Here is a 25,310-nt window from a genome sequence, read left to right as displayed (position 1 = left end):
GGCCTCTGCATCAGCTCCTGCCTCCAGGTTCCTGCCCTGTTTAGTTCCTGTCCTGACTTCCTTCAATGGTGAACGGTGATAACAAGATGGAAGTGCAAGCCACACAAATCTTTTCCTCCTTCTGGTCATGACGTTTCCTCACAGCAAGAGGAAGCCTACCTAAGACACTGTATGTGTTCACACTTATTTCAATAGAGACATGTGATTTTCCCACTGCTGGATGGCTTCACAGAACAACAGTTTTTCCACTTAGGGTCTCAAACACTGCTGATCATTCAAGTCCATTCTTCGCATCAGAATCCATAAACACTGAATCCAAGCAAACCTTAATAAGGAGCAGCTGACACTGAAGATAGGCAGCAGAGAAGTCGGCCACCCCTGCCAATTCAGACTGAAGTTCTCCAAGTCTCTGCAGATCTCTATAGGAAAAACAAAACCAGAACACAAACAACTCAGACACAAGAAAACAGCAAGTCAGACAGCGCAGAGGGTAACAAGTAATGTGGAGATCACGTCACACTGTTTGACCACACAGCAGAAATACTAAGTATACTATGGTACATCCAATAAAATATTTTACAGCTAGCTGGGCGGTGGTGGCGCATGCCTTTAATCCCAGCGCTTGGGAGGCAGAGGCAGGCGGATCTCTGTGAGTTTGAGACCAGCCTGGTCTACAAGAGCTAGCTCCAGGACAGGCTCCAAAACCACAGAGAAACCCTGTCTCGAAAAAGAAATATATATATATATGGATGTATATGTATATGGATGTATATGTATATTTTTACAGCTATTAAAAAACAAGTTGATAATGCTATGTGATGGCGCATGCCTTTAATGCCAGCACTTCGGAGGCAGAGGCAGGCAGAGCTCTGTGAGTTTGAAGTCGGCTTGGTCCTAGGACAGCCAGGATTATAAAATAGAGAGACCCTGTCTCAAAAAACAAAGCAAAACAAAAGTTGATAATAAAGTATAAGACCCCAACTATGTAGGAACTGTACATGAGGAGAGGGCCAGAGAGACGGCTGAGGAGGTTACAAGGCACCTGTCACCAAGCCTGACTACCCGAGTTTGATCCCTAGGACCTACCTACATGGTAGAAGGATAGAACCAATTCCCAAAAGTTACCCCATACACAAAAGTAAACTATCATCAGTAAAACAGCTTCAAAGTTCCATGGGTAAAAATACACAGGGGACAGCTGGTTCAGCGGGTAAAAGCTTTTGTTGTTCTTGCAGAGGATCCAAGTTTGCTTCTCAGCACCCAAATGGTAGCTCACAATCATCTTCTTCCCCCCCCCCCCCCCCCAGGTAGGGTTTCTCTGTATAGCCCTGGCTGTCCTGGAACTCACTCTGTGGACCAGGCTGGCCACAAACTCACAGAGTCTGCATCCCAAGTGCTGGGATTAAAGGTGTGTGCACAACCATCCTTAACTGTAGTTCTAGGAACCCAACAACCTCTTATAACCTCCAGAAAACAGCAGCACAAAAGTAGTGCATATATATACACACACACACACACACACACACACAGATATATGCAAGCAAAACACGCACACATGAAAGATAAAATCTATAAACATTATGCATACATACTCAGCCATTCTCCACTTCATTACTAATTGACCTGATTTTGTTTAAGGGAAGACATCCTCGAATCCACTTCTAGGTAGTGAGTCAGATCCAACTAAGTCATCTAGTACATCTCATCCTATGGATGAGCCCCTGGGACCCTCCTGTCTGTGCTCTCAAAAGCTAGGGTTGGGCTGGAGAGATGGCTCAGAGGTTAAGAGCATTGCCTGCTCTTCCAAAGGTCCTGAGTTCAATTCCTAGCAACCACATAGTGGCTCACAACCATCTGTAATGAGGTTTGGTGCCCTCTTCTGGCCTGCAGGCCTACACACAGACAGACTATTGTATACATAATAAAAAAAATATTTAAAAAAAAGCTAGGGTTACAGGCACATGAACTACATCTCAATATATATATTTAAATGCTAGAGATCCACACTCAGGATCTTTCCTGCACAGAAAGCAAGAAAGTTATCTCCCTAGCTATTTTTCTTTTCTTTCTTTTTTTTCGCGACAGGGTTTCTCCGTGTAGCCTTGGCGAGCCTCAAAACTCATTCTCCTGCCTCTACTTCTTGAGTGCTGGGATTAAAGGCATGTGCCACCACCACCCGGCTAATTTTTCCAAACTCTTAAAAATCCACTTCCTAAAATGAGTATCATATATTAGATTAGAGACTCCCACTCACCCACCAGGTAAATACCATGTTCTCTGTTGGAAATGGACAGTCAGGTTTTAGGGTTATAGAGCTGACTCCTAGTTTTATGGGGTTTTTGTTTGTTTGTTTTTAAGATTTTTTTTAAAATATTTATTTATTTATTATGTATACAATACTCTGTTGGCGTGTATGCCTGAAGGCCAGAAGTGGGTACCAGACCTCATTACAGATGGTTGTAAGCCACCATGTGGTTGCTGGGAATTGAACTCAGGACCTTTGGAAGAGCAGGCAACGCTCCTAACCGCTGAGCCATCTCTCCAGCCCCTTAAGATTTTTTTTTTGAGACAGGGTTTATCTGTAGCTCTAGAGCCTGTCCTAGAACTCGATCTGTAGACCAGGCTGGCCTCAAACTCACAGAAATCCACCTGCCTTTGCCCCCCACTCCAAGTACTGAGATTAAAGACCTGTATTACCACCATCCGGTGCCTCATTATTTTTCAATGGCAAAATAAAAATTCTGTATAAAAACAGTAACCGTAGGAAAGCTGAAGGCTTGGATCACTTGAGAAGCTGTTTTGGACACAGCAGACTTTTGTGGCTGGACACAATTGTCCATTGAACCAGCCCCTCTCTTTAACCTCATGCAACCTCAATGGCAGCCCCAGGATAATTGATGCTGCTTCCTAGAGGCCTTGCTACTAGAAGGAAGTGCCCACAACCACGCACAGAGCAACTGATAGCCAGGACTGAAGAAATGAGTGACCATGGATAACATCATCTCATGTGTTTGAGTGGCCTGGTCCATTCTGATGTCAGTCACGCAAAACAAAAGACTCTGGGCTATCTGCATCCATGAAGCAGGATTCTGGTGGCCAGCTAGTCTCTGCAGTTCCCTTATCACAGAGACGTTCAGAACCACTCTATTTCTGAAGCAATTACTGTCAGCAAGATTCTGCCCTGTTACTACTAGAAGAACACTGCCAGGCTGATCATGTGCTGACGCTAGTCTCCTGCCCTGCGGTGTAAACCGCTGCTCTCAGTGCAACCCAATCAGCCACAAGAAGCCTCACCTACAGGACAGGCAAAGTGGAAACTTGCTGGCCCCCCGGCACAAGGCTCTGTATCCCCGGGTTTCCTCTGTGCACCTCTCTTGCCCACAAGCCTCAGGAAGCCGCAGTCTAGACGCCCATCAGAAGACGGGATTCTCTCAGCGGATGGCACAAAGAGCACCTTCTGTGGGCAGCTGTACTGCGCTAGGCATTTCCTTATCGGAGTTCATTTACTCCTCACTCCAGGAGCTGTAGCTAATCCGTTCCACTGAGCATGAAACCAAACACTAACATTATGTGGTCTGCCCAATGTCAGAGTTAAAAAATGTCAAAAAGAGGACACAAACCAGGCCTGTCTGAGTCTAAAACTCTCTTCTTTTGATCATTAACATATAATAAACACTCCATTTATTTATTTGCTATTAATTTTTTAAATTTATGAAACATATCAAATACTAATGAGACAAAACAAACCGAAAAACAGCTATAGTGAACCATATTTCTACAATGTGATCTGGCAGGGCAACAATGCCCCTCTCAGAACACACATTAGCAACCCCTGGTCCATAAAGGCAATAAACATTTAAAAAAGCCAGGCATGGTGGTGCACACCTTTAATGCCAGCACTCAGGAGACGGTTAGAGGTAGGCAGACCTCTATGAATTCAAGTCCAGTCTGATCTACACGACAAGCTCCAATATCCAGGGCTACACAACAGAGATCTCGTCTCAAAAACAAAATACTCTGGATGTACAGATCAAATGTCTGTGGCTACACCTTCCTTTCAACCTCTTCTACGCTCTAAAAATCAAGGTTACAGTCGTTCTCTTTGTGATCTGAGCTTGTGCTTTGGATTTCACCTCTCCTTATGCTGGAGGTTTGAATTCCGGACAAACCGTTAACCACATAGGAAGCTAGAAAGGCCGTGTTTTAGTTCAGGACTCCACATCTGGTTAGTGATACTCTTCCCTCCCTCACCTGATTGACTTCAGGTCATCTCTTAGATCAGTGGTTCTCAACCTTCCTGATGCTGTGACCCTTTAATACAGTTCCTCATGGTATGCTGACTCCAACCATAAAATGATTTCTGTAGCTACTTCATAACTGTACTTTTGTTACTGCTATGAATCGTAAAGTAAATATCTGTGTTTTCCGATGGTCCTAGGCAACTCCTGTGAAAAGGTCATTCGACCTCCAAAGGGGTCACGACCTATAGGTCGAGAACTGCTTCCCATTCAAAGAAGGCTTAGGTGAACCTTCCTTTCTTCTAGAGACCCTGCTTATCTACTATAGTAGCAAAGTACAATTCTATATTTTCTATTTATCCAACTATCTCTCACGAAACTAAGAGCCCTCATAATAGGGACTATCTGTTTACCACTATGCCTCTTCTACTAACATAATACCTGGCAAAAGAAAATACAGGGTGTGCATGAATAAACCCCAGCTCTTTTATAGAAGTGCTGTCATGCTGAATGTAAATACACAGAGATCCTTCTGCCTTTACCTCCTGGGTACCGGGATTAAAGGTGTAGCCATTCTTCAACTCAACAGAAGTAAGGGCTATAAAGCTCTGAAAAGCAGGGCCTGGTGAGATGGCTCAAGGGTTAAGGACACTGACTGCTCTTCCAGAGGACCTGAGTTCAATTCCCAATTCCCACATGGCAGCTCACACCCATCTGTGGTTCCAGTTTCAGGTGACCCAACACCAATGCACATATAAATGAGTAATTAATTTTTTTAAACTAGTTTTTTTAAAGATTTATTTGTTTGTTTGTTTGTTTGTTTGTTTGTTTATTTATACATACATACATACAGTATCCTGCCTGTAGGCCAGAAGAGGGCACCAGATCTCATTACAGATGGTTGTGAGCCACCATGTGGTTGCTGGGAATTGAACTCAGGACCTCTGGAAGATCAGTCAATGCTCTTAACCGCTGAGCCATCTCTCCAGCCCAATAATTAATTTTTTAAAAGGCTCTGAGAGCCGGGCAGGCAGTGACGGCACGCGCCTTTAATCTCAGCACTTGGGAGGCAGAAGCAGGTAGATGTCAGTGAGTTTGAGGCCAGTCTGGTCTACTCATGGGCACTGGTGACGTCACAGAATCCAGGAGATCAGGCCTTTATAAATCATCATCTGAGCATCTAGACACAAAGCAGTAAACCACGTCTCTAAAACGACATCGCTCTGCTGAAGTCATCACTATTGTTTATAACAAGCATTTCCAAGTTCCTAGAAGGCACCCCAGACACAGTGGTGAAGACAAAGTAGTTATGCAAAGCTCAATAAAATAAAATAAAATAAGATAAGATTTCCCTGCACTCGTACTGGACCATGTCCAAATTTCCACAGATACGAGAACTTGGCTGCAAGGGCAGTGACTACGACAGGAAAGTTGTTTTACATCAACAGTAACAAAAACGTGGCCCTGGTTGATTATTCTGTATAAAAAGCCAATTAACACTTTTTAGCAACTATAAAAATAGTAATTTTTGAAGTTGGGTGTGTTGGTGCCTTTATTCCTAGCACTTGAGAGATGGAGACAGGAATCTCTGTGAGTTTGAGGCCAGCCTAGTTTACATAGTAAGTTCTAGGATAGCCAGGACTATGTTGAGAGACCCTGTCTCAAGGAATCATCATTCTTTGAATGTACATACGCGTGCTTACATATGTGCACAGGTGTGTTCCGGGTGTCATCCACAGCACCATTCACCTCCTTTGAGACAGAGTCTGTCTTTGGCCCGGAGCTCACCAATTAGCTTAGACCCAGGGCTCTCACTGTCCCTAGCTCACCAACACCCAGCACTGGTCTAAGGGTCTGGGCATTGAGTTCAGGCCCTTACCTCAGGGATCACAAAGCTGGACTCAGACCCTGGCCCTGACATGTCTGGCAAACTGGGATGCCTGTTGAGCAGAGTGGGCTCACAGCTGCTTTCCCTCCCAAGTTCTCCGGGGAGTGCCCAGGGCTAGCCACAGCACTAGCGCAGTGGGCCGTCACTTAAAGATACAAGGGCTACTGCAGATGACGTGAGTTCAGTCCACAGGACCCAGAGTGGAAAAAGAACCAGCTCCTGTGTGCTAGCCTTTGATCTCCACATGTGGGATGGAGTACGCACACACACACACACATGAAAAACCACAAATAAATAAAAACACCAGATCACGAAGGAAACGCACCCCAGCAGGTGTTTACCGAGAACCTACTAACAGTCACAGCACAGCTAAAAACTAAATCAACTTGTTTTTATGCGTTCTGCATTTGCTTTAGTGCCAATAAAACAAAACTGTCAAGGACAAGCCCTAAATGCTTAATTAGATGGGAATGAGTCAGGAATCAGCTTATTTTCCTGGGCTCAGGGCCAGCAGCCTCTTTTAGTGGCCTCCAAAACGAAACACTACCATGGAGAAGAGAAAAACACAGCACTGAGGCTCACTGCACACAAGCTATCAAGAGCAGGGGAGTGTGGCTCCCAATCATGGCCGCCCACAGTGTACAAAAGGGTTGGTCAGATATGGGTCACGTGGTCTAGCAGAGCATATCGGGTATTCCCCAGGACCTTCCTTTATTACCAGATACTAGTGCCATTATTACCCAAATACTAGTCACCTAGGACAAAAACTACTGATCCAGACTCGCCAACGCTAGATATAACCACATGACTTATATTCCAGTCAACACAGAACACTAAAGGCACCTCTGGGGCCTACCTTTCAAAATAAGCCAAACAGAATGAAGCCCCTTTCTTGCCCTTTCCTTTCTCTCACAGGCAAAAGCAGACTAGAAAGAAGGAGAGTGGACTGTCAGGCAAGGGGAAGACAAGGAACAGAGGACAGACAGGAAAAGTGAGCCTGGATCCATGATGATCTCAGCCCTGCAGGCCTAAGGGAGGGTGAAACTCCTGCCTCGTCAAACCACTGCTTCTCTGCATTTCTGTTACTCATCTAACAAGAAAGAAAAGTTTAAAATACCTGCTTTTTAACTGTTTTTGTTTTTTTCCTGAGACAGGATTTCTATGTAGCCCTGGCTGTCCTAGAACTCACTATAAAAACCAGGCTGGCCTTGAACTCACAGAGATCTGCCTGGGTCTTCCTCCCAAGAGCTGGGATGAAAGGTGTAAGCTCTTTGTAACTTTTTCTATTTGCTCTACTCTTTGACTCATGAATAAAACATCACTAAAAAATAATAAACAAACAATTACAGGGGCTGGAGAGACGGCTCAGTGGTTAAGAGCACTGCCTGCTCTTCCAAAGGTCCTGAGTTCAATTCCCAGCAACCACATAGTGGCTCATAACCATCTGCAATGAGGTCTGGTGTCCTCTTCTGGCCTTCAGGCATACATGCAGAAAGAATATTGTATACATAATAAATAAACATTAAAAAAAACAATTACAATCTAACCTAAGTATAAATAAAATCTCAAAACCACTCAGGAGTAAAGGCCAGCACTCAGAGAATCTGGATAACTAACAATGGAATTCAAAGCCATCAGGCTGAGCAGGACAGAAACGCTAGCTGTCAGAGGAAGCAGACAAGGACGGCTCACCTGATGGTGAACTCCAGCAGCTCCTGGGCCCCCTGCGGGTCTAGGTGCTGAACACTGTACACCCTGTCGAGGCTCTGCTGCAGGAACTGCTGGGAAGGGTCTTCATGGGGGGTGATGGCAGGAGAGACGGCTGATGACACCAGTTTTCTCCCTGGCAACTAAAAAATAGCGGAACAGCAGTATCAGCAAATCCTGTGGTCGGCTTATGGCATGGCCAATCACTCACACACGCACGCACACACACAGACACGCAACAGAGGCAGAGAGGAAAGATGGAGGGAAAAAAAGGAGGGGAAGAACACAAGGCAAAAGACTAGGAAGGAAAGCACCAATATAAATGAGAATGCTAACCCAGCCTATCCAATACCATAGTAGGAAAAGAGAATTGTATTATATTTCTGTTGCTGAACTTAGGAATAGTACTAAAAGTTAATCTGTGTGTTACATTTATTTTTAAGACTTGTGTTTCATTTCATGGGAGTGTGATAACTTATTCCCAAATCAGCTTATGAAGCATGCTGTAAAATGTTTTTTTTAAATATTTATTTATTTATTTATTATATATAATAGTCTGTCTGTGTATATGTCTGCAGCCCAGAAGAGGGCACCAGACTTCATTACAGATGGTTGTGAGCCACCATGTGGTTGCCGGGAATTGAACTCAGGACCTTTGGAAGAGCAGGCAATGCTCTTAACCACTGAGCCATCTCTCCAGCCCCTGTAAAATGTTTTATAGGAAGGTAATTGTAATTCCTGTTCTAATAGTTAGAAGTAGTAACTTCTAAGATTTAAGAAAGAGATGGAGGGCCAGTGAGAAGGCTCAGTAAGTAAAGAAACTGACCGTCAAGTCTGAGATCTTGAGTTTGTCCCTGACATGGCAGAAGAGAGGCAACTTCCAAAACGTCTTTTGACTACCCACATACAGAGACCCTAGGGAGAACTGATTCCCACTAACCAGCTGGCTTCTCCACATGCATGCCCAGCATGTGTGTGCTCTGCACACACACAAATTACATAATGTAAAAATAAATATTACAAGTTTACTCCAGTCTAAAATATATTTTTTTTCTTGCCTAACATTATGTAATTAATCCTTAATTGCACGCTCAGCACAGAGAGAAGTGAGTGAAGGAGGGAGCGGGGAAGGGGGACATGGTTGGAGGATGTGAACATAGAAGCACAGGGACAGAAGTCCAGCGCGGCAGCATACGCCTATAACCCTAGTATAGGAAGACTGAGGGAAAAGGATTGCAAGTTTGCCGGGCAGGGGTGGAACTCGGGAGGCAGAGGCAGGCAGGTCTCTGTGAGTTTGAGGCCAGCCTGGTCTACAGAGTGAGTTCCAGGACAGCTAGGACTATTACACAGAGAAATCCTATCCTGGAAAAAAAAAAAAGATTTCAAATTTGAGCTAAGCAACAGAGATCATCTCAAAAACTGTTTAAAGCACAATAAGAAAGTCCAAGATAAAAAGAGAATGGTGGACGGATGAATTTTTGTAGACCATATAGTCTGCTATTTAACCACCACAAGGCACCGTAAATCAACAAAGCAGAATACTTTTAGCTTACCCTCAGGGCAGGAACAAGATGAGAGAGGCTGTCTCGCAAGTAGGCGTAGTGCCTGAAGGTGTGGTCGGAGAACAGCGCTGGCATTGTAGGGCAGGTTTTAGCAGCATTGAAGATAAGAACTAAAACTGCAATGTCTGGTGCACAGTGGGTTAAGTGAGTTTAGAAACCCATACATAGTCTGCTGCCTTAATTCCCACCGCCAAAGTTCCCATTAAGGCCACAATTGCCCAATAATCAAAACAATTTTGATTTGCAGTTCAGGCAGGGCTAGGTACGACCCAGTAGGTAGAGTGCATGCCTAACAGGAAAGAAGCCCTGGGTTCAATCCTCAGAACCACACAACGTACTGGGGTGTGCCTGTGAACTCAGGAGGTCGAGGCAGATGCCAGGCTCGAGGCCAAAGTGAGGCAGATAATACCTGTCTAAGCAAATACACCAACCCCAAGAGACGGTGAAAGCAAGCAGACTTAGGGGAGGATGCAATGGTCCCCTTGTCCTCACTAGTTTCAGTGTGTCCTATGTTCCAATAAGGATCCCTAAAACTCATGGAGGATCTGGGTCTGCATATGAAGCAAAAGGAGCCTAGGGAGAGTGAGGATGTACTGGGGTAAACACACTCCCGTTATTAGAAAACAATCCAAGTCCACATCATGCTACACGAGGAAATCAAAACCCACTGAACTTGAACTACAAGCATAGTGAGCATGCAGCCTAGCTCAGAACTGCGCCTCCCTCGGGCCAAACGAAGCATGGCTCAAGACACAGCGGATTACACAGGCTGTAAAATCAGACGTGTAAGCTTTAGGGGCAGACCTGTACAGCCTCACGATGTGGTTTGCCTCATGGGAAAGTCCTACATCACTTCACAGGTGTGTGCGTCAACAGCTGGGATAGATCTCATTCTTTTTAATAGGCAAATTGCCTTTAAAAATATATTTATGTATTTTTTGTGCACTGAATTTGTTTTGCCTGCAGCTATGTCTCTGTGAGGCTGCCAGATTCTCCGTAACTAGAGTTACAAACAAGGGTGAGCAGCATCTCTCCAGCCCCCCAGATCTGATTTTTTTGAGTTACTTTCAGTAACTCAGTTTCTTGGGGCTGGAGAGAAGGCTGAGCGGTTAAGAGCCCTGGCTGCTCTTCCAGGGACCCGGTTCAATTCCCAGACCCACATGGCTGCTCTTGCCTCTCTATAACTCTGGTTCCAGGGCTTCTAACACCCTCACACGGATCTACACGCAGGCAAAACACCAATGCACATAGAAATAAATACAACTAAAATAACAACAGAACTTAGATTTTTTCAGGGTCAGTGGTGGCACACACCTGCTGTGGAGATCACCTTAACTATGTCGAGCTGCATTACATCTTCTATACTGCATTTAACGATGTAGGGTGTGTGTTTAATTATGAAAAGAAGCCTTCCATTTGTTTCACCTTGCCTGCATAAGGCACCTGATTGGTCTAATAAAGAGCTGAACGGTCAGTAGCTAGGCAGGAGAGGTCAGGCAGGGCTGGCAGGCAGAGAGAATAAATGGGAGGAGAAATCGAGGCTTGGAGGAGGAACAAGCGAAGGAGGAGGAGAGAACGAGGGATAGGCCCAGGCAGAGGCCAAGCAGCCACCAGGAAAGTAAGGCAGACAGAAAGAGAGTAAGAAAGAGAAAAAGCCAGAGCCAAAAGGTAGAAAAAGAGAAACAGGTTAATTTAAGTTAAAAGAATTAGCCAGAAACAAACCTAAGCCAGGCCGAGCATCCACAACTAATAAGTAGTCTCTGTGTCACGATTTGGGAGCTGCCTGGTGGCCCAAAAGAAAAAGCCTGGTACACACACCTTGAATCCCAGCACTCAAGAGGCAGAGGCAGTTTGATGAGGCCAGCCTGGTCTATAAATCAAATTCCAGGACAGCCAAGACTATATAGAGAAACTGTGTCTTGAAAAACTAAAAGAAATAAAGAAATAAAATAATAAAATCATCAACAACAAAGATAAAATTGTGTGGCAAATTAGTGATAAAATGTACAAAATATATAATGAATATGTGAAATGCGAGAAGGAGTAAATAAAAGGCTAAAATGCTTGTTGCTATTAAATGGCAAAGATGAAAGCAATGAAGGCTGAGAATGGCCACCTCTCTCTCTGGCACTACCAGTACAATTCAGATCTCTGCTACGACCGCAGGGCCCATCTGAGCCCAGCAAAGAGGATACACGCCGGGTCATCCATGTCTGGCTCAGCAGTGTCAAAAAACGGGTGGGTGCTCAAGAGCTCGGGCACCAAAGGAAGCACAAGGGTCGGATGCCGGCTCCCCAGGAACTTCAAGCACCTGAAACAAACAGGAACGACATCAGCACATTAGCGAGTGTCTCATCCACATTCCACACTCTACAACTTCAGGCACGTCACCAATCCCTCAGGAACTCAGCTGGCTCCTCTAGAAACGGCGGCGTTTACAGAAGAGAGGAGCTCAAATGCAGTTCCTCCAGCTTTCCTGTCAAGAAAACTGACTCCTTAGGTACCAGGGCAACGGTAAGATGCTAAGACAAAGACCATCCAGTTCCAGGGCTGGAACTGGAACTCAACCCGCGCATTTCCCAGCAGCTGGTCCGCTAACAGTCAAGTAACTTAGTTCTGGTCACTGGGGCAAGATGAGAAGTCTGCGGGGAGCTGTCAGTAATGACTTTCTAACCACACACAGAAGCACACGAGGGCATCTCTTTCTCTGGGTCTTCCGAGGCTGGCTTATGAAGCAACCGTCTGGCAACTGTGAGCTCATCAACCAGGACTCTCACCCTGACAAGATGGTCAGTCCTGAAGCTCATTCATCATGGATTGCTATGTAAAGATTAGATTTATTGTTTAAGACGTTTTGAGCCAGGTTTTCTGTTTTTTGATTTTTAACTTGAAGTCAAAACAACAGAACTGATATCCGAGGGGATGTCCTGAAACCATGCAGCCTTGGGCAGGCTGTTCATGAAGCAGGGTTTAAATGAGAAAAAAAAATGCAAAGTTTTTAAGAGTGTCATGAGTAAGAACCCAGTTAAAAAAATAGCTATTACAGTGAAAGGGGCGGGCTTTTCCAAGCTGTGTAAAACTACACACGAGGCAACTGTGTGTTTTTATTTATTTTTTATAAGTTTTGGGTTAGACCTGCTAACAGTTTGGCTAAACTGAATTACAAAGAGGGCTGAAGAGGTGGTAAAGAGCTTGGCGCACAGCCTGGACGGATGCCTTGAACACCCATGCAAACAATAACGAAACACAAAACTGAACAGTTAGTGCCTGTAATCCCAGCACTTAGCAGACTGAATCAGGCTGATCCCTGAGAGCTTGTTGGACAGAGAATCCAGGTAACAAGGTCCAGATTCTGTAAGATACCCTGTCACAAAAAAATAAAGTGAAGGGAGTCAGAGAGATGGCTCAATGGTTAAAAGTACTGGCTGCTCTTCCAGACAACTCAGGGTTTGAGTCCAGCACCCACAGGGCACCTTCCAGTTCCAGGAATTTTAAGGACCTCTAAGGGCACCAGCCATGCACGTGGTATGGAGACATACATACATACTGGCAAAACATCAATATATAAAATAATTTTAAAATTTTACATAAAGTGGAAGCAACACTGAGGAAGATACCCAACACTGACTTACACACACACACACACACACACACACACACACACACACACGCGTGCGCGCCAGGACTCAGATGGACTGGCAGAAGAGAGGAAACACCAGGACCGGGGCTGGTTAGAGCATCTCTTCTCTCAGAGGACCTGAGTTTATCAGCACCCACAATGAAGCTTACAACCATCTGCAACTCTAGTTCCAGGAGATCTGACACTCTCTTCTGACACCAGGGTTACATGGGATATACACACATGTAGACAAAACCCTCACATACATTCAAAAAAAAATACCATAAAAACAAAAAAGGCTTTAGGGACCATTTGTTTAAAAAAAAAAAACAAAGCAAAACAAACAAAAAAACCAGAAAGTACTTTTTCAGCATCATAGTTCTTCTTTTGTTTCTTTTGGAGTTTTAAGATAAGGTCTTTCTACACAGCCCTAGCTGTCCTGGAAGTAACTCTGTAGAACACACTGGCCTCGGACTCAGATCTGCCTGCCTCTGCCTCCCAAGTGCTGGGAGTGAGTCACAAGTGCCAAGTCACAAATATTTTTTATTTTTATATTTTACTCAAACTTTTGTTTCTGTTTGTTTCTGCTTATTTTTTTTTAAATGGTTTCATGTGCATGGGCTGCTCTGACTACATGGATGACCATGCACCAAGGACCCCGGAGGCCACACGAGGGCACCAGACGCCCGAGGACTGGAGTGCAGACAGCTGTGAGCACCATGTGGGTGCCGGGAATAGAAGCCAAGTCCCAAGGAAGTACAAAGGGCTCTAAACTGCTAGGCCAGCTCTCCAGCCCCGACAAATCTTATTTAATACAAACATCTCCCAATGACAGCTTCCACCGTGCGGCCATCCTTCACTGTGGGTCCCGCACTTCCCAACAGAGCTGGGACCCACCATGCATCCACCCCATGCTGAACTGAGCTTAATCGGGCTGCACAAACACAGGGAAACGGTAAACAGAAAAGCGGTCATGAGAACTGTGATCTACAGCCACTGAAATACAATCCAAGTTCAATCCCCAGAACCACGTGGTGGAAGAAGAGAATGACGCCCACAGCTGTCCCTTGGCCCTCCCACACTCACGATGGTGCGCGCGCGCACACACACACACAAACACAAAAATACAAACTGCAATTTTTAAAACGTGATCTAGAATGAGACACCACAGCCTGCATCTGCCAGGAGCTGAGGATGTGGCGGGGTGGCAGACTGCCTGGCTACCACACGGCAAAGACAGGCTCTCTACCATCTACCCAACACTGACATCAATAGAGGCCTATGTGCACATACCTTCCAGCACCTTACTTAACCCACGGGTAGTCCTTAAGAGTTTTCCTTTTCTTTTCTTTTTTGTTTTGTCAAATATGGTTTCTCTGTGTAGTTCTGATTGTCCTGAAACTTAGTCTGTAGACCAGGGTGGCCTAGAACTCAGAGATCCACCAGCCTCTGCTGGTATTAAAGGCATGCGCTACCACAGCCAACCTAGCAGTTTTTCCTTTTTCTCCCCACTTCCAAAAAACTTTTATTTATTTGTTTGTTGTTTAATGTATATGAGTGCTCTATCTGCATGTTCAACTTTGTGCTAGAAGAGGGCACCACATTTCATTACAGATGGTTGTGAACCACCGTGTGGTTGCCGGGAATTGAACTCAGGACCTCAGGAAGAGCAACCAGTGGTCTTAACTGCTGAGCCATCTCGCCAGCTCAGTAGTTTTTCTTTTAACATGAATCCCCCTTTTGGAATGACTTCATCAGATAAGTCCAGTGAAATATGTAAAACCCTGAAACATATATTTTATATTGCACATATACAGTGCACATATACAGGTATGTATACATACATACATACATATATATGTGTGTGTATATATATATATATATATATATATATATATATATATATAGAGAGAGAGAGAGAGAGAGAGAGAGAGGGAGGGAGGGTGGGAGGGAGGGGGGGGAGAGAGAGAGAGAGAGAGAGAGAGAGAGAGAGAGAGAGAGAGAGAGAGATTAATAAACAGTATTAATAGTGTGGCTGAAGCCAGTGAAGCTAGTGGAGAAAAAACTGAAATTTCTACTCGTAGATCAAATAGAATTTTTTGTTTGTAGGTCAAGTGCCAGCTCTGCCTGAGCGCAATGCTGATGGCTGTAGTGCTGGTCATGTGCAGACAGACAAGGGCAGTGTACGAGAAAAGGGAACCTCGGCGTCAGCTCTCCAACCCTAAAGTCTGACCTTACCCGACATATTTACCAGGTGGATGGGTGGGAACCTGATATGGGATATTCATTTTAGGAAGCAGATTTTTAAGAGTTCGGAAAAGTTAGCCAGGTGATGGTAGCACATGCCTTTAATCCCAGCACTCAGAAATTAGAGGCAGGTGGAGTCTGAGGCAGAGTGAATTCCAGCACAGCCAGGACTACACAAAGAAACCTTGTCTTGAAAAACCAAATAAAAAAAGATGAACCAAGCGTCTATCAGAGGTGAAATTGAGGGCCGCACCTAATCATGTAAGCGGTACAATTGGTTATTACCGTATGACGGACTCGGTAAACGAGGTAAGTGCCCTTACTTCCATATGGAGTCCCTGTCGGTAGGGTACTTGGTTAGGTTTTTTAGCAGCTCCACCAGGGCAAGATGAATGCCTTCCTTCGTTGAAACGTTGGTACAGCACAAGAGTTCGTGGAGGGCCTCTCTAATATCCCTGGACGAGTCCTTAAAAGAAAGGAAATAATTAACAATAGAGATTGCTAGCAAACTCAGGCTCCACCTACCTTCCCCTGTCTATAACTACCTTTCCACATAGGGTGTGCATTCGAAAAAATATTTAGAAATTTGCTAACTAAAATTCCAGGGAAAGACCTCATTTTATTGATCTAAGAAGGGGCCTTGCCTTCTTCTATTTTCTTTCTGTTTGTTTGTTTGCTTGTTTATTTATGAGGCACGGTCTCACTCACTACGTAGTCTTGGTAGGTCTAGACCTTGTTATGTAGACCACGTTAACCTCGAATTATAGAGACCCAACTGCTTCAGCCTCCTCAGAGCTGGAATTAAAGGCATGCACTACCTCACCTGGCTTCTCCATGTTTTGAGGCAGGGTCTCATATAGTCCAGGTTCACCCTGAACTCTTGATCTTCCTGCCTCTTCTTCCTAAGTACTGGGATTACAGCCTTGACCCACCATGCCCGGCCTTTTGCTCTTTAACCTTCCATTTCCTCCCTGTCTGAAACCTTCCATGACAACTGTCATGCTGAATGTGGTCTCACACACCTGCAGTCCCAGCACTTGAGAGTCACAGGTAGATCATGACTTTGAGGGCGGCCTGAGACATATAACAGAACCCATACTAAAGGAGGGGGAACAAGTTTAAAAAAGAAAGACCATTAGGATGAAGTGAGTGTTTTATAATTAAAGGAACAAAAACCATAAAGGCATATAATATCATATATAAAACAGTGTGGACATCTGTGTGGCCATACAGACCAACAGATGAGCAGCAAGACTGCATGAGCTGCCCCTCCCTCCAGCACACGTCACAGCACACGACACACACACGTCACAGCACACGACACACACACGTCACAGCACACGTCACGGCACACGACACACACACGTCACAGCACACGTCACAGCACACGTCACACACACGTCACAGCACACGACACACACACGTCACAGCACACGACACACACACATCACAGCACACGACACACACACGACACACACACGACACACACACGTCACAGCACACGTCACAGCACACGTCACAGCACACGACACACACACGTCACGGCACACGACACACACACGTCACAGCACACGTCACGGCACACGACACACACACGTCACAGCACACGTCACGGCACACGACACACACACGACACACACACGTCACGGCACACGACACACACACGTCACAGCACACGACACACACACGACACACACACGTCACGGCACACGACACACACACGTCACAGCACACGACACACACACGTCACAGCACACGACACACACACATCACAGCACACGACACACACACGACACACACACGACACACACACGTCACAGCACACGACACACACACGACACACACACGTCACGGCACACGACACACACACGTCACGGCTGTACCATTCTCCACAGGTCTAATCTGCTCCTCTTCTGCCTCGAATGTTCTTCCACCGTGGACAGCCTTGCAAAAATGGTGCCTAGTTCCTTCCTCTTTGAGTTCAACTTTAGATCCTTTTCCTGACTGCTGTATTCCCATAAGAGCAGGACCATGGCTTCCACTCACTGTCTTAACTCCCCTACAGCAGTGCCTGGCACACAACAGACAAAGTAAAGACTGAAGAGAGGGACTGAGGAGCTGACTCAGATCTGCCTGACTCTAAACACTGTCAACTTAACCACAAGGTAACGTTTCCCAGATGAGTGAATCTCCACTGCTGACAGCAGGAAGCTGTACTGATGTCTTTCTTAGGCACTATATAATAGCCAGTTTTAGGACTAACTTGTGCAGGTTTGTTTCTGGAAATACCTGCTATGCACTCACTATGACTACGTCACCAGGTGGAGCCTGAAAAGAACATAACAAAAGGAATCACTAGAGACTCCACTACAGAGTTAATGAGCTCATCAGGGAGATAAGACAGACCAACCTGCTAGACATGATAAACTAAGAAGACTAAAGGGGAGACACGTGGGACTGGTATTTAATATGCACCAAATGATTGACAGGATGTAACAATGTATCTGCTATAAATTCCATAAAGGCTTTAAGAATGAGGAAAGCTGAAAGAGAGGCAAGTCTATAGTCATCTTCTCTGCACAACAATTTCCCATAATGCTTAGAGTGAGATTCAGGGCGCACAAGCCGCTTGCCCCTGCCTATCCACTTCACGACCTCTCCTTTCTCAACAGGTTCCACCAAGACTGAACTTCTTACTCTGTTGTCCCTTAGCTGTTCCAGGAGCAGTTCTCTGCCTCGGTCTGCACAGGAAAGGCTGCTCTGTCCTGTAAGGATCCTCTCCTCAGAAGCTTGAGTAACCACATGATGTATCTTAAAACCCCCACACGTCTAGACTGCTTATCTTCTGCACAGATCTGTCACCACCTGAAATGTTCACCCCTCGAGACTGAAATTATGCTCCGTGAGAATGGGGATCTGCTTCTGACACCGTCCCAATCACTGACAGGACAGTGAATGTGCGGGAGCCAGGACCAGCAGAGTGAAGAAGAGTTTGTAATCTCATCACTGAGGAGGCTGAATGATGTCCTTGGGTTCAAGGTCAGCTAGGACACAGCGAGTTCTGTTCAGTCAGGCTAGGAAGAGTAAGGCCTGGTCTCAAATAAACAAACAAACAAAAAACCCAAGAAACTAAAAAGAATAAAGGCCTCTGATGACAGGAAACACAAACAGCATAAATTTGCCTTCTTAGAATCACAAAGACATGGAGCTGGGCAGCGGTGGCGCACGCCTTTAATCCCAGCACTCAGGAGGCAGAGGCAGGCCAGACCTCTCTGAGTTCCAGGCTAGCGTGATCTACAGAGTGAGTTCCAGGACAGCCAGGGCTACACAGAGAAACCCTGTCTAGAAATACAACAACAAAAAGATCCAGGCACTTCAGAAAAATAACTCCAGACCATGAGTTCTACAGCCTGGGGAGTGAGTCTTTGTATACCCAAAGCAACCATGTAACTGACTATGTGGCTTCAGACAAATTACTCTTTCTCTACAAAACTACAGGTGCTCCCTGCCTCATCTACAGGTGCTCCCCACCTCATCTACAGGTGCTCCCCTGCCTCATCTACAAATGCTCCCCTGCCTCATCTACAGGTGCTCCCCTGCCTCATCTACAAATGCTCCCCTGCCCGGTCTACAGATGCTCCCCTGCCCTCTCTTCAGGTCTTCAATTGTACACTACACTGCAGTGAACGTCTTTGAATTCCTGTTGTCATACTTTCCAGCCTCTGGATCTTTGGAGACCATCACACTGTTTTCCTTCTGCCTAGGCAAGGGTACCACTTCCTCCTCAACAGTAAACACCTCCTACCCTTCCTCCTTAAAATGTCCTCGGTGCATTGTGCTTGGTCTCCTTGACTCAGCAGCTCAAGTTAGATGCTCTTTTCAGTCCCTTCCCTGGTCACAGAGATAATAAACTTACTCAGATTTCCTGCTACTCTCCAGCCCCACTTTAGGAGTCGGGTACGAAGGCACAGCTTTGCCACCTGATGTACTGACCAGTGCCCAACACAATCCCTGGTTTTAAAGGGGGATGGCCTCACAGGTATCTGACGAAGAAATGACAATAGAAACACCCACCTCTAATACGGCCAGGACGGTATCAAGCTGGTCTTCTCGGAGGGTGATATTGTTAGAGATTTTCCTCATGGTATGTATGGACTGCAGACGCACTTCCTCAATTTCGTCATTAAACATGTCAACTAGGAAGTCAAGGCACTTCTCAGCAAAGGAGGGTGAAGACTGAGCCAGCATGCAGAGAGCCTCCACAGCAGCAATGCGAACCTCTAACAAATGAACACAAATTGAACTGAACGTTATTCAAGAGCCAGAAAAACAGACTCCTTCTCGCACGTGCATTTTTATTCTCTACTCGCCTCTCACCCTAGAGTCTCCCTGTGGCATCTTCTTCTGCCACCACCACAGCGATGCACAAACATGGGCTTTGTGTCCCAAGGACTAAGGCCCATCTTACTCCATGTGCACGTGATCAAGTCACACATCTGCTCACAGGGTGTCGCCTTATCTCAGTGTTTCGACTACACGAAAACCACTGAAGTGTCAGGTGCTAGGTAACTGATGCTAGCTGCTACCATCTTAGAGCAAAGAATTGACAAAATGAATTTACTTATCACAAAGTCAACGAGGGAAGAGAAAACCCCAGCACTCACACCTGTAATCCCAGGCTAGCATCATCCTGTGTGTGGTTAAGGGACTTGCTGTTCCTATGTAGACAGGACTCAGCACAAACCATGTGGAGGGACCTGATGCATGTATTCTGCAAACTGAGCTACACCTTCACCTCTCTAACAGAACTGTTCTAAGGTTAGAATTACAAAAAGAGAGAGAAAAGGAAGACGGGACAGGGAGCAGGAAAGGGGTAGGAAAGGAGTTGAAGGGGGAGAAGCGGGAAGTGGAAAGCTACATCTCACGGTGAAACACAACGGGAAGGAGAGGTGCAGAGGGCACTGCAGAAAACCTCAGGATCGTATGCATATGTGGAACCAGAAAACCTTTAAAGGAGTAACAGCTGGACAAGAGTGGCTATGCCACCTTTAATCCCAGGCTGATCTCTGTGAGCCAGGGCTATACACTGAGACTCCACTAGACAGACTGAGTGATGACAGATAGGTAGATGGTAGGTAGGTAGGTAGGTAGGTAGGTAGGTAGGCAGGCAGGCAGGCAGGCAGGCAGGCAGGCAGGCAGGCAGACAGACAGACAGACAGACAGACAGACAGACAGATAATATGACACAAAAATTTTCACAAAAACAAAAGGAAGATAGAAGAAAGATTTTGTGGTCACAACTGAATTGAAATCCTGTTGTCTTACTGAGTAACTAAATATTATTATTAATAAGACTTTTATTAATAAGTACTTATTACAAATAGATCATGCATCATGCCAAGTGTTTTATGCACATGGAATCTAATTTAATTTCTATAGCTTGGAAAGAAGCTTATTATCATCACCATCCCCATTTTATAGGACGCTGACATCTGAATTTAACCACTGCATCATACTGCTTGGCCTCAGCCTCTCCTTCATAGTAGGTTCTTTACACAGTGATCAAAAGGCTAAATGAGGGAGGTGGTGGTGCACGCCTTTAACCCCAACACTCAGGAAACAGAAGCAGGAGGATCTCTGTGAGTTCGAGGCCAGGCTGGTCTAGAAGAGCTAGTACTAGGACAGGCTCCGAAGCCACAGAGAAACCCTGTCTCGAAAGGAAAGGCTAAATGAAAAGATACACTTTATAAATTTTATCTGTGTGTAGAGGTGAAAGGACGGTTGTGGAGTCAGAGCTCTCCTCCCACCTTTTATGCAGGCTCTGGAGCTCATGCTCAGGTCTCCAAGCTCGTGTGGGAAGCACCTGCACCTGCGGAGCCGTACGGCAGGACAGATGTCTCGGCCTCGCTCGTCCTCTCCTACCCTGGCACAAAGCAAAGCATGCGAGGACTACTACGAGGGCTACTGGTGATCAAAGCCGTACTTACCGTACATCTCATCTTCCAGCCCATGGACAAAGGCTCCACACGCTCCTGACTCTATCAAGTTCACAGCCCCTGTATCTATTTCTTCCTTGGGAGCATCATCTCCCCATTTCCTGCCGCTGGAAAACTCTCCTGAGCTGTAGAGTTCCTTGGCACGCTCGTGTGCAGTGCGTTTCCTCTGTAGAAGATGACGATAATTACTACTTGCCAAGAACACCAAGGTGCACCTAAAGCCGAGAGAAAGTAGGCAACAAAACTGCTCTTGGAGAAACCAGACAGTTCAGAGCAGAGAAATGCAAACCCAACTTAAAATGAGACAAAAGTTCACAAGTCTGTAATAGTTTCCAGTAACCTAGACAAAGTGTTGACTGGACAGGTGGTTGTGCTTACATTAGACATCAAAAAGGAGAGCCAGAGAGCCAGGCAAGAGCAGTGCCTCTTCAAACACTGTCTCCAGCAGTGTCTAAGGAGCAGAAAGTAAATCCTACCTCTTTTTGGTTTAACATAACCTTTACAAATTATTTTACAGAATGAAATTCATGATGTAGCTTGTAATTTGGTACTGTGATTTTGAATTAAAATATAATCTAGTAACCTATATTAATGCAGCAAATACATGAACTGCTAAATTAAATCAATACCACCCACCATATATCTACACTGATATCGATTATAGAAACCCAGTGTAAACAAAGAGTTCAAGTTACCCTTAGATCTGACATCAGCTTCTTGTCAAGAGTCTGCTCCAGGAAATGAGAACTGACTTGCTCCATAGAGCCCTGTAAAAAGAAAGAACCCAAAGCATATTCTAGCCATCACCTTAACATTCAAAGTTTACAAGGAAATGCATAGAGGTAACATGATTCTTGCCAGTAAAGATGCCTATAGGTTCTAAATCATCAGGAATATACTGTAAAAAATATGAACAACAGTAATAGAAGCTACCTCTGACTTAGGTAGAAATTACTCTGTTCTACGAATTGTTCTGAAAGTTTTCTACCGATCTCAACCCATTTAATCCTCAGTAGCACACTATGAAGTAAATGCCACTATTTTATGCATGGGGAAGGGGCATGCAAATATTAAGTAACTAACATCACAAATTCCAGAGCTGGAATATAAACCTAAGTTCCAAGAACCTTTTGGTTTGGTCATCCTTCCTCACTGTCTTTTTCCATTTCTTCCTTCCTTCTTTTTGGTCAAGGTCTCATAGAGCCCAGGCTGGAACACACTATCTACTAGAGGCTGGTCTTGAACTCCTGATGCTCATGTTTCCACTTCCCAGCAGGCCTAACTTCCATTCCTTCTTATTCTATCCTTCCTATATACTTGGCAGTCACACTTTGGGAGACCAAAAAGACCTCTTTGAGGAGTTATGAATAATAATAATAACCCAATCTCTTTCGAATGGTCTTCAATTTCCAATACAACCTATGTGTGGAATTTTTTTGTTTTACTATAATGAGGAATGGAATTTTTCATTTTTGTGCAGCACAGACAATTCTAACACCTTATTGTTTCATTTTAACCTCTGAGGAACCTGCTTTCTCCTCAAGCTTTATCCTATCACACATCTCACCACCACTGGTAGGTTTTCTGTCTGGCCTATTAGCACGCGTAACACAGTATTACTCGTTACCTCTGTCTTCTTCCCCTTCTATTCTAGTCAATTCATACCCATCCCGTAACTCAACAAGCTCAGCCGCTTCCCTGACCCATCGCTATAACCCTGCTTTAATGACTTTAAATCTACACAGCTCCAAATTAAGTAACTGTGTTTGTATTAAAAAGTGATTAATAATCCAATCTTGCTAACAACACTGGCAATTACAGTTGCTACTATCTATAACATTTCTAGACAACTAGGCTTTTAGTCATATATATTAGCATTCATAAATGTACATATTTACACATAGTTATGCCTCTTATATAGAAACACACCTTATTTGTTTATTCATTTATTTATTTATTTATTTATTTATTTATTTATTTATTTTTTTTTTTTGGTTTTTCGAGACAGGGTTTCTCTGTGGCTTTGGAGCCTGTCCTGGAACTAGCTCTGTAGACCAGGCTGGTCTCGAACTCACAGAGATCCGCCTGCCTCTGCCTCCCGAGTGCTGGGATTAAAGGCGTGCGCCACCATCGCCCGGCCATTTATTTATTTTTGGTTTTTTGAGAAAGGGCTTCTCTGTTTAGCCCTGACTGTCCTGGAACCCACTCTAGATCAGGCTGGTTCAACAGAAAGATCTGCCTGCCTATGCCTCCTCAGTGCTAAGATTAAAGGTGTGTACCATCACCGCCCAGCTAGAAACACACACACACACACACACACACACACACACACACACACACACTCATAGATATACTTTCTGTAGGCAATCTTTAACCCTTTTAAACTCTCAATCTGGTATTACATTTTTTATTTTATAGGCAAGAAAACTAAAATTTATGGGCTAATGAGATAGTTCACTGGGTAGGACATTTACCATCAAGTCTGTAGCCCTGAGTTCAGTCCCTGGCTCCACATGGCAAAGGACATTGAGTGCTCTTGATCTTGAGTGGAAAGGGTTTAGCTACCTTTCCTTTTCACATGTGTTTGTTCACTGACCCCGCCTCATGCCCAGAACTTTTGCAGGCAAGTGGGTATGGTAGTATCACAGTCCAGGCCTAGAGTGTGAACCGATGCTTGCTTTGTAAGTCCTATTTGCACAAATAAACACAGTAATGAAGCGTACAGCATAAAAAAGGAGGGGGGTAAGCTATTGGAGAAATTATGGGGTTTCTAAAAATACAACATATCTGACCCTATCTACAGTTTCTCAAAATGTCTGTAAAAATTAACAAGCATTGTGTTCATTAAAGAAAGTGTAACTTGGGCTGCCGAGATGGCTCAGCGGTTAAGAGCATTGCCTGCTCTTCCAGAGGTCCTGAGTTGAATTCCCAGCACCCACATGGTGGCTCACAACCATCTGTAATGAGGTCTGGCATACAAGCATACATGTAGACAGAATACTGCACACATTAATAAGTAAATAAGTCTGAAAAAAAATAGAAAAAGAAACTGTAACTTACCAATAGCTTTGCCGCTTGAACACGAACTACCCAGGAGCCATCACTGACCATGTGGCAAATTTTCCCGAATGCATCATCAACTAAGCGAATTTCTTCATTAGAGGAAGGTATTGGAACAATACTAAATAAAAAAAAAAGGTGGGGAGAAACCACATATGACAAAACATGAGCCTGCAGGCTCGGTGCTCTGAGGAGACCAATGAAAACCATATGTAGGAAATCCTCGACTGAAGACACCACCCACACCCAGGGAGAACATCCAGCAGCTTTCAGTTGCACTGCAAACTTTCAGTGCGTTCGGTTTTCAGATTCATGAAGAAACCAAGAACTTGCTGGGGGAAGGGTTACAGGTCGGTGGTAGAGTGCGTGCTAGCCCTCATTCAATCCCTAGCACCTACATAACACAGAACTATACACCTGAATCCGAATAAAGTTAATTCTAGATAGATGTGTGTGTGCGAGTGCGAGAGAGAGAGAGAGAGAGAGAGAGAGAGAGAGAGAGAGACACCCCAATAACTATAAATGGAGCTCATTCCTACAGGTTTATCAATCCATTCCGGCTTTCCAATTCTGGATAACAGTTTAATGCAAAGGAAATGACCACCCCTTTTTCTCCTACAGAAAATACCCTTCTATTAAATAGAATAAATATAAATCTCCATCTCGAGGAATCACTGTGAATAATTTCAGTGCTATGAAAATATTTTAAGCCAGAGCCAGTAGATGGCTCAGAAAGTAAGGGTGCTTGTTGCCACCTGACCACCTGAGCTTCACCCCCAGAATCTCCATGGTGGAAGGAGAAATGATTCCTACACCGTGTCCTCTGCTCTCCACATGCATGTGGCACACATGCCCACAAACATACATACCTGGTATCTTTTACTTATGACATTTGGCCTAAATCAAACTACACCAAAATCTTATTCTCATTCTCTATCTATCTGCCTTTTTTTTTGTTTGTTTTTTGTTTTTTTTGTTTTGTTTTGTTTTGTT

General features: G+C 44.7%; 1 protein-coding gene across 2 annotated transcripts in view; it reads right to left on the bottom strand.

The window, feature by feature from the left end:
• Window positions 1-25,310, bottom strand: part of Ints4 (integrator complex subunit 4) — a 60,970-nt gene that overhangs the window by 15,250 nt on the left and 20,410 nt on the right. For both annotated transcript variants that reach the window (XM_075952459.1, XM_075952460.1), the window contains exons 8-16: window positions 24,318-24,438; window positions 21,953-22,024; window positions 21,249-21,423; window positions 19,336-19,541; window positions 15,585-15,727; window positions 11,591-11,706; window positions 9,387-9,520; window positions 7,819-7,976; window positions 326-419 (exon numbers count right to left, since the gene is read on the bottom strand). In XM_075952459.1, the coding sequence (XP_075808574.1) occupies window positions 326-419; window positions 7,819-7,976; window positions 9,387-9,520; window positions 11,591-11,706; window positions 15,585-15,727; window positions 19,336-19,541; window positions 21,249-21,423; window positions 21,953-22,024; window positions 24,318-24,438 (1,219 nt within the window). The remainder of the gene's footprint in view (window positions 1-325; window positions 420-7,818; window positions 7,977-9,386; window positions 9,521-11,590; window positions 11,707-15,584; window positions 15,728-19,335; window positions 19,542-21,248; window positions 21,424-21,952; window positions 22,025-24,317; window positions 24,439-25,310) is intronic.

Source organism: Microtus pennsylvanicus, chromosome 18 (genome assembly GCF_037038515.1).
Source record: "Microtus pennsylvanicus isolate mMicPen1 chromosome 18, mMicPen1.hap1, whole genome shotgun sequence".
Lineage (NCBI taxonomy): Eukaryota > Metazoa > Chordata > Mammalia > Rodentia > Cricetidae > Microtus > Microtus pennsylvanicus.
This window is presented reverse-complemented; position numbering and strand designations above follow the sequence as displayed.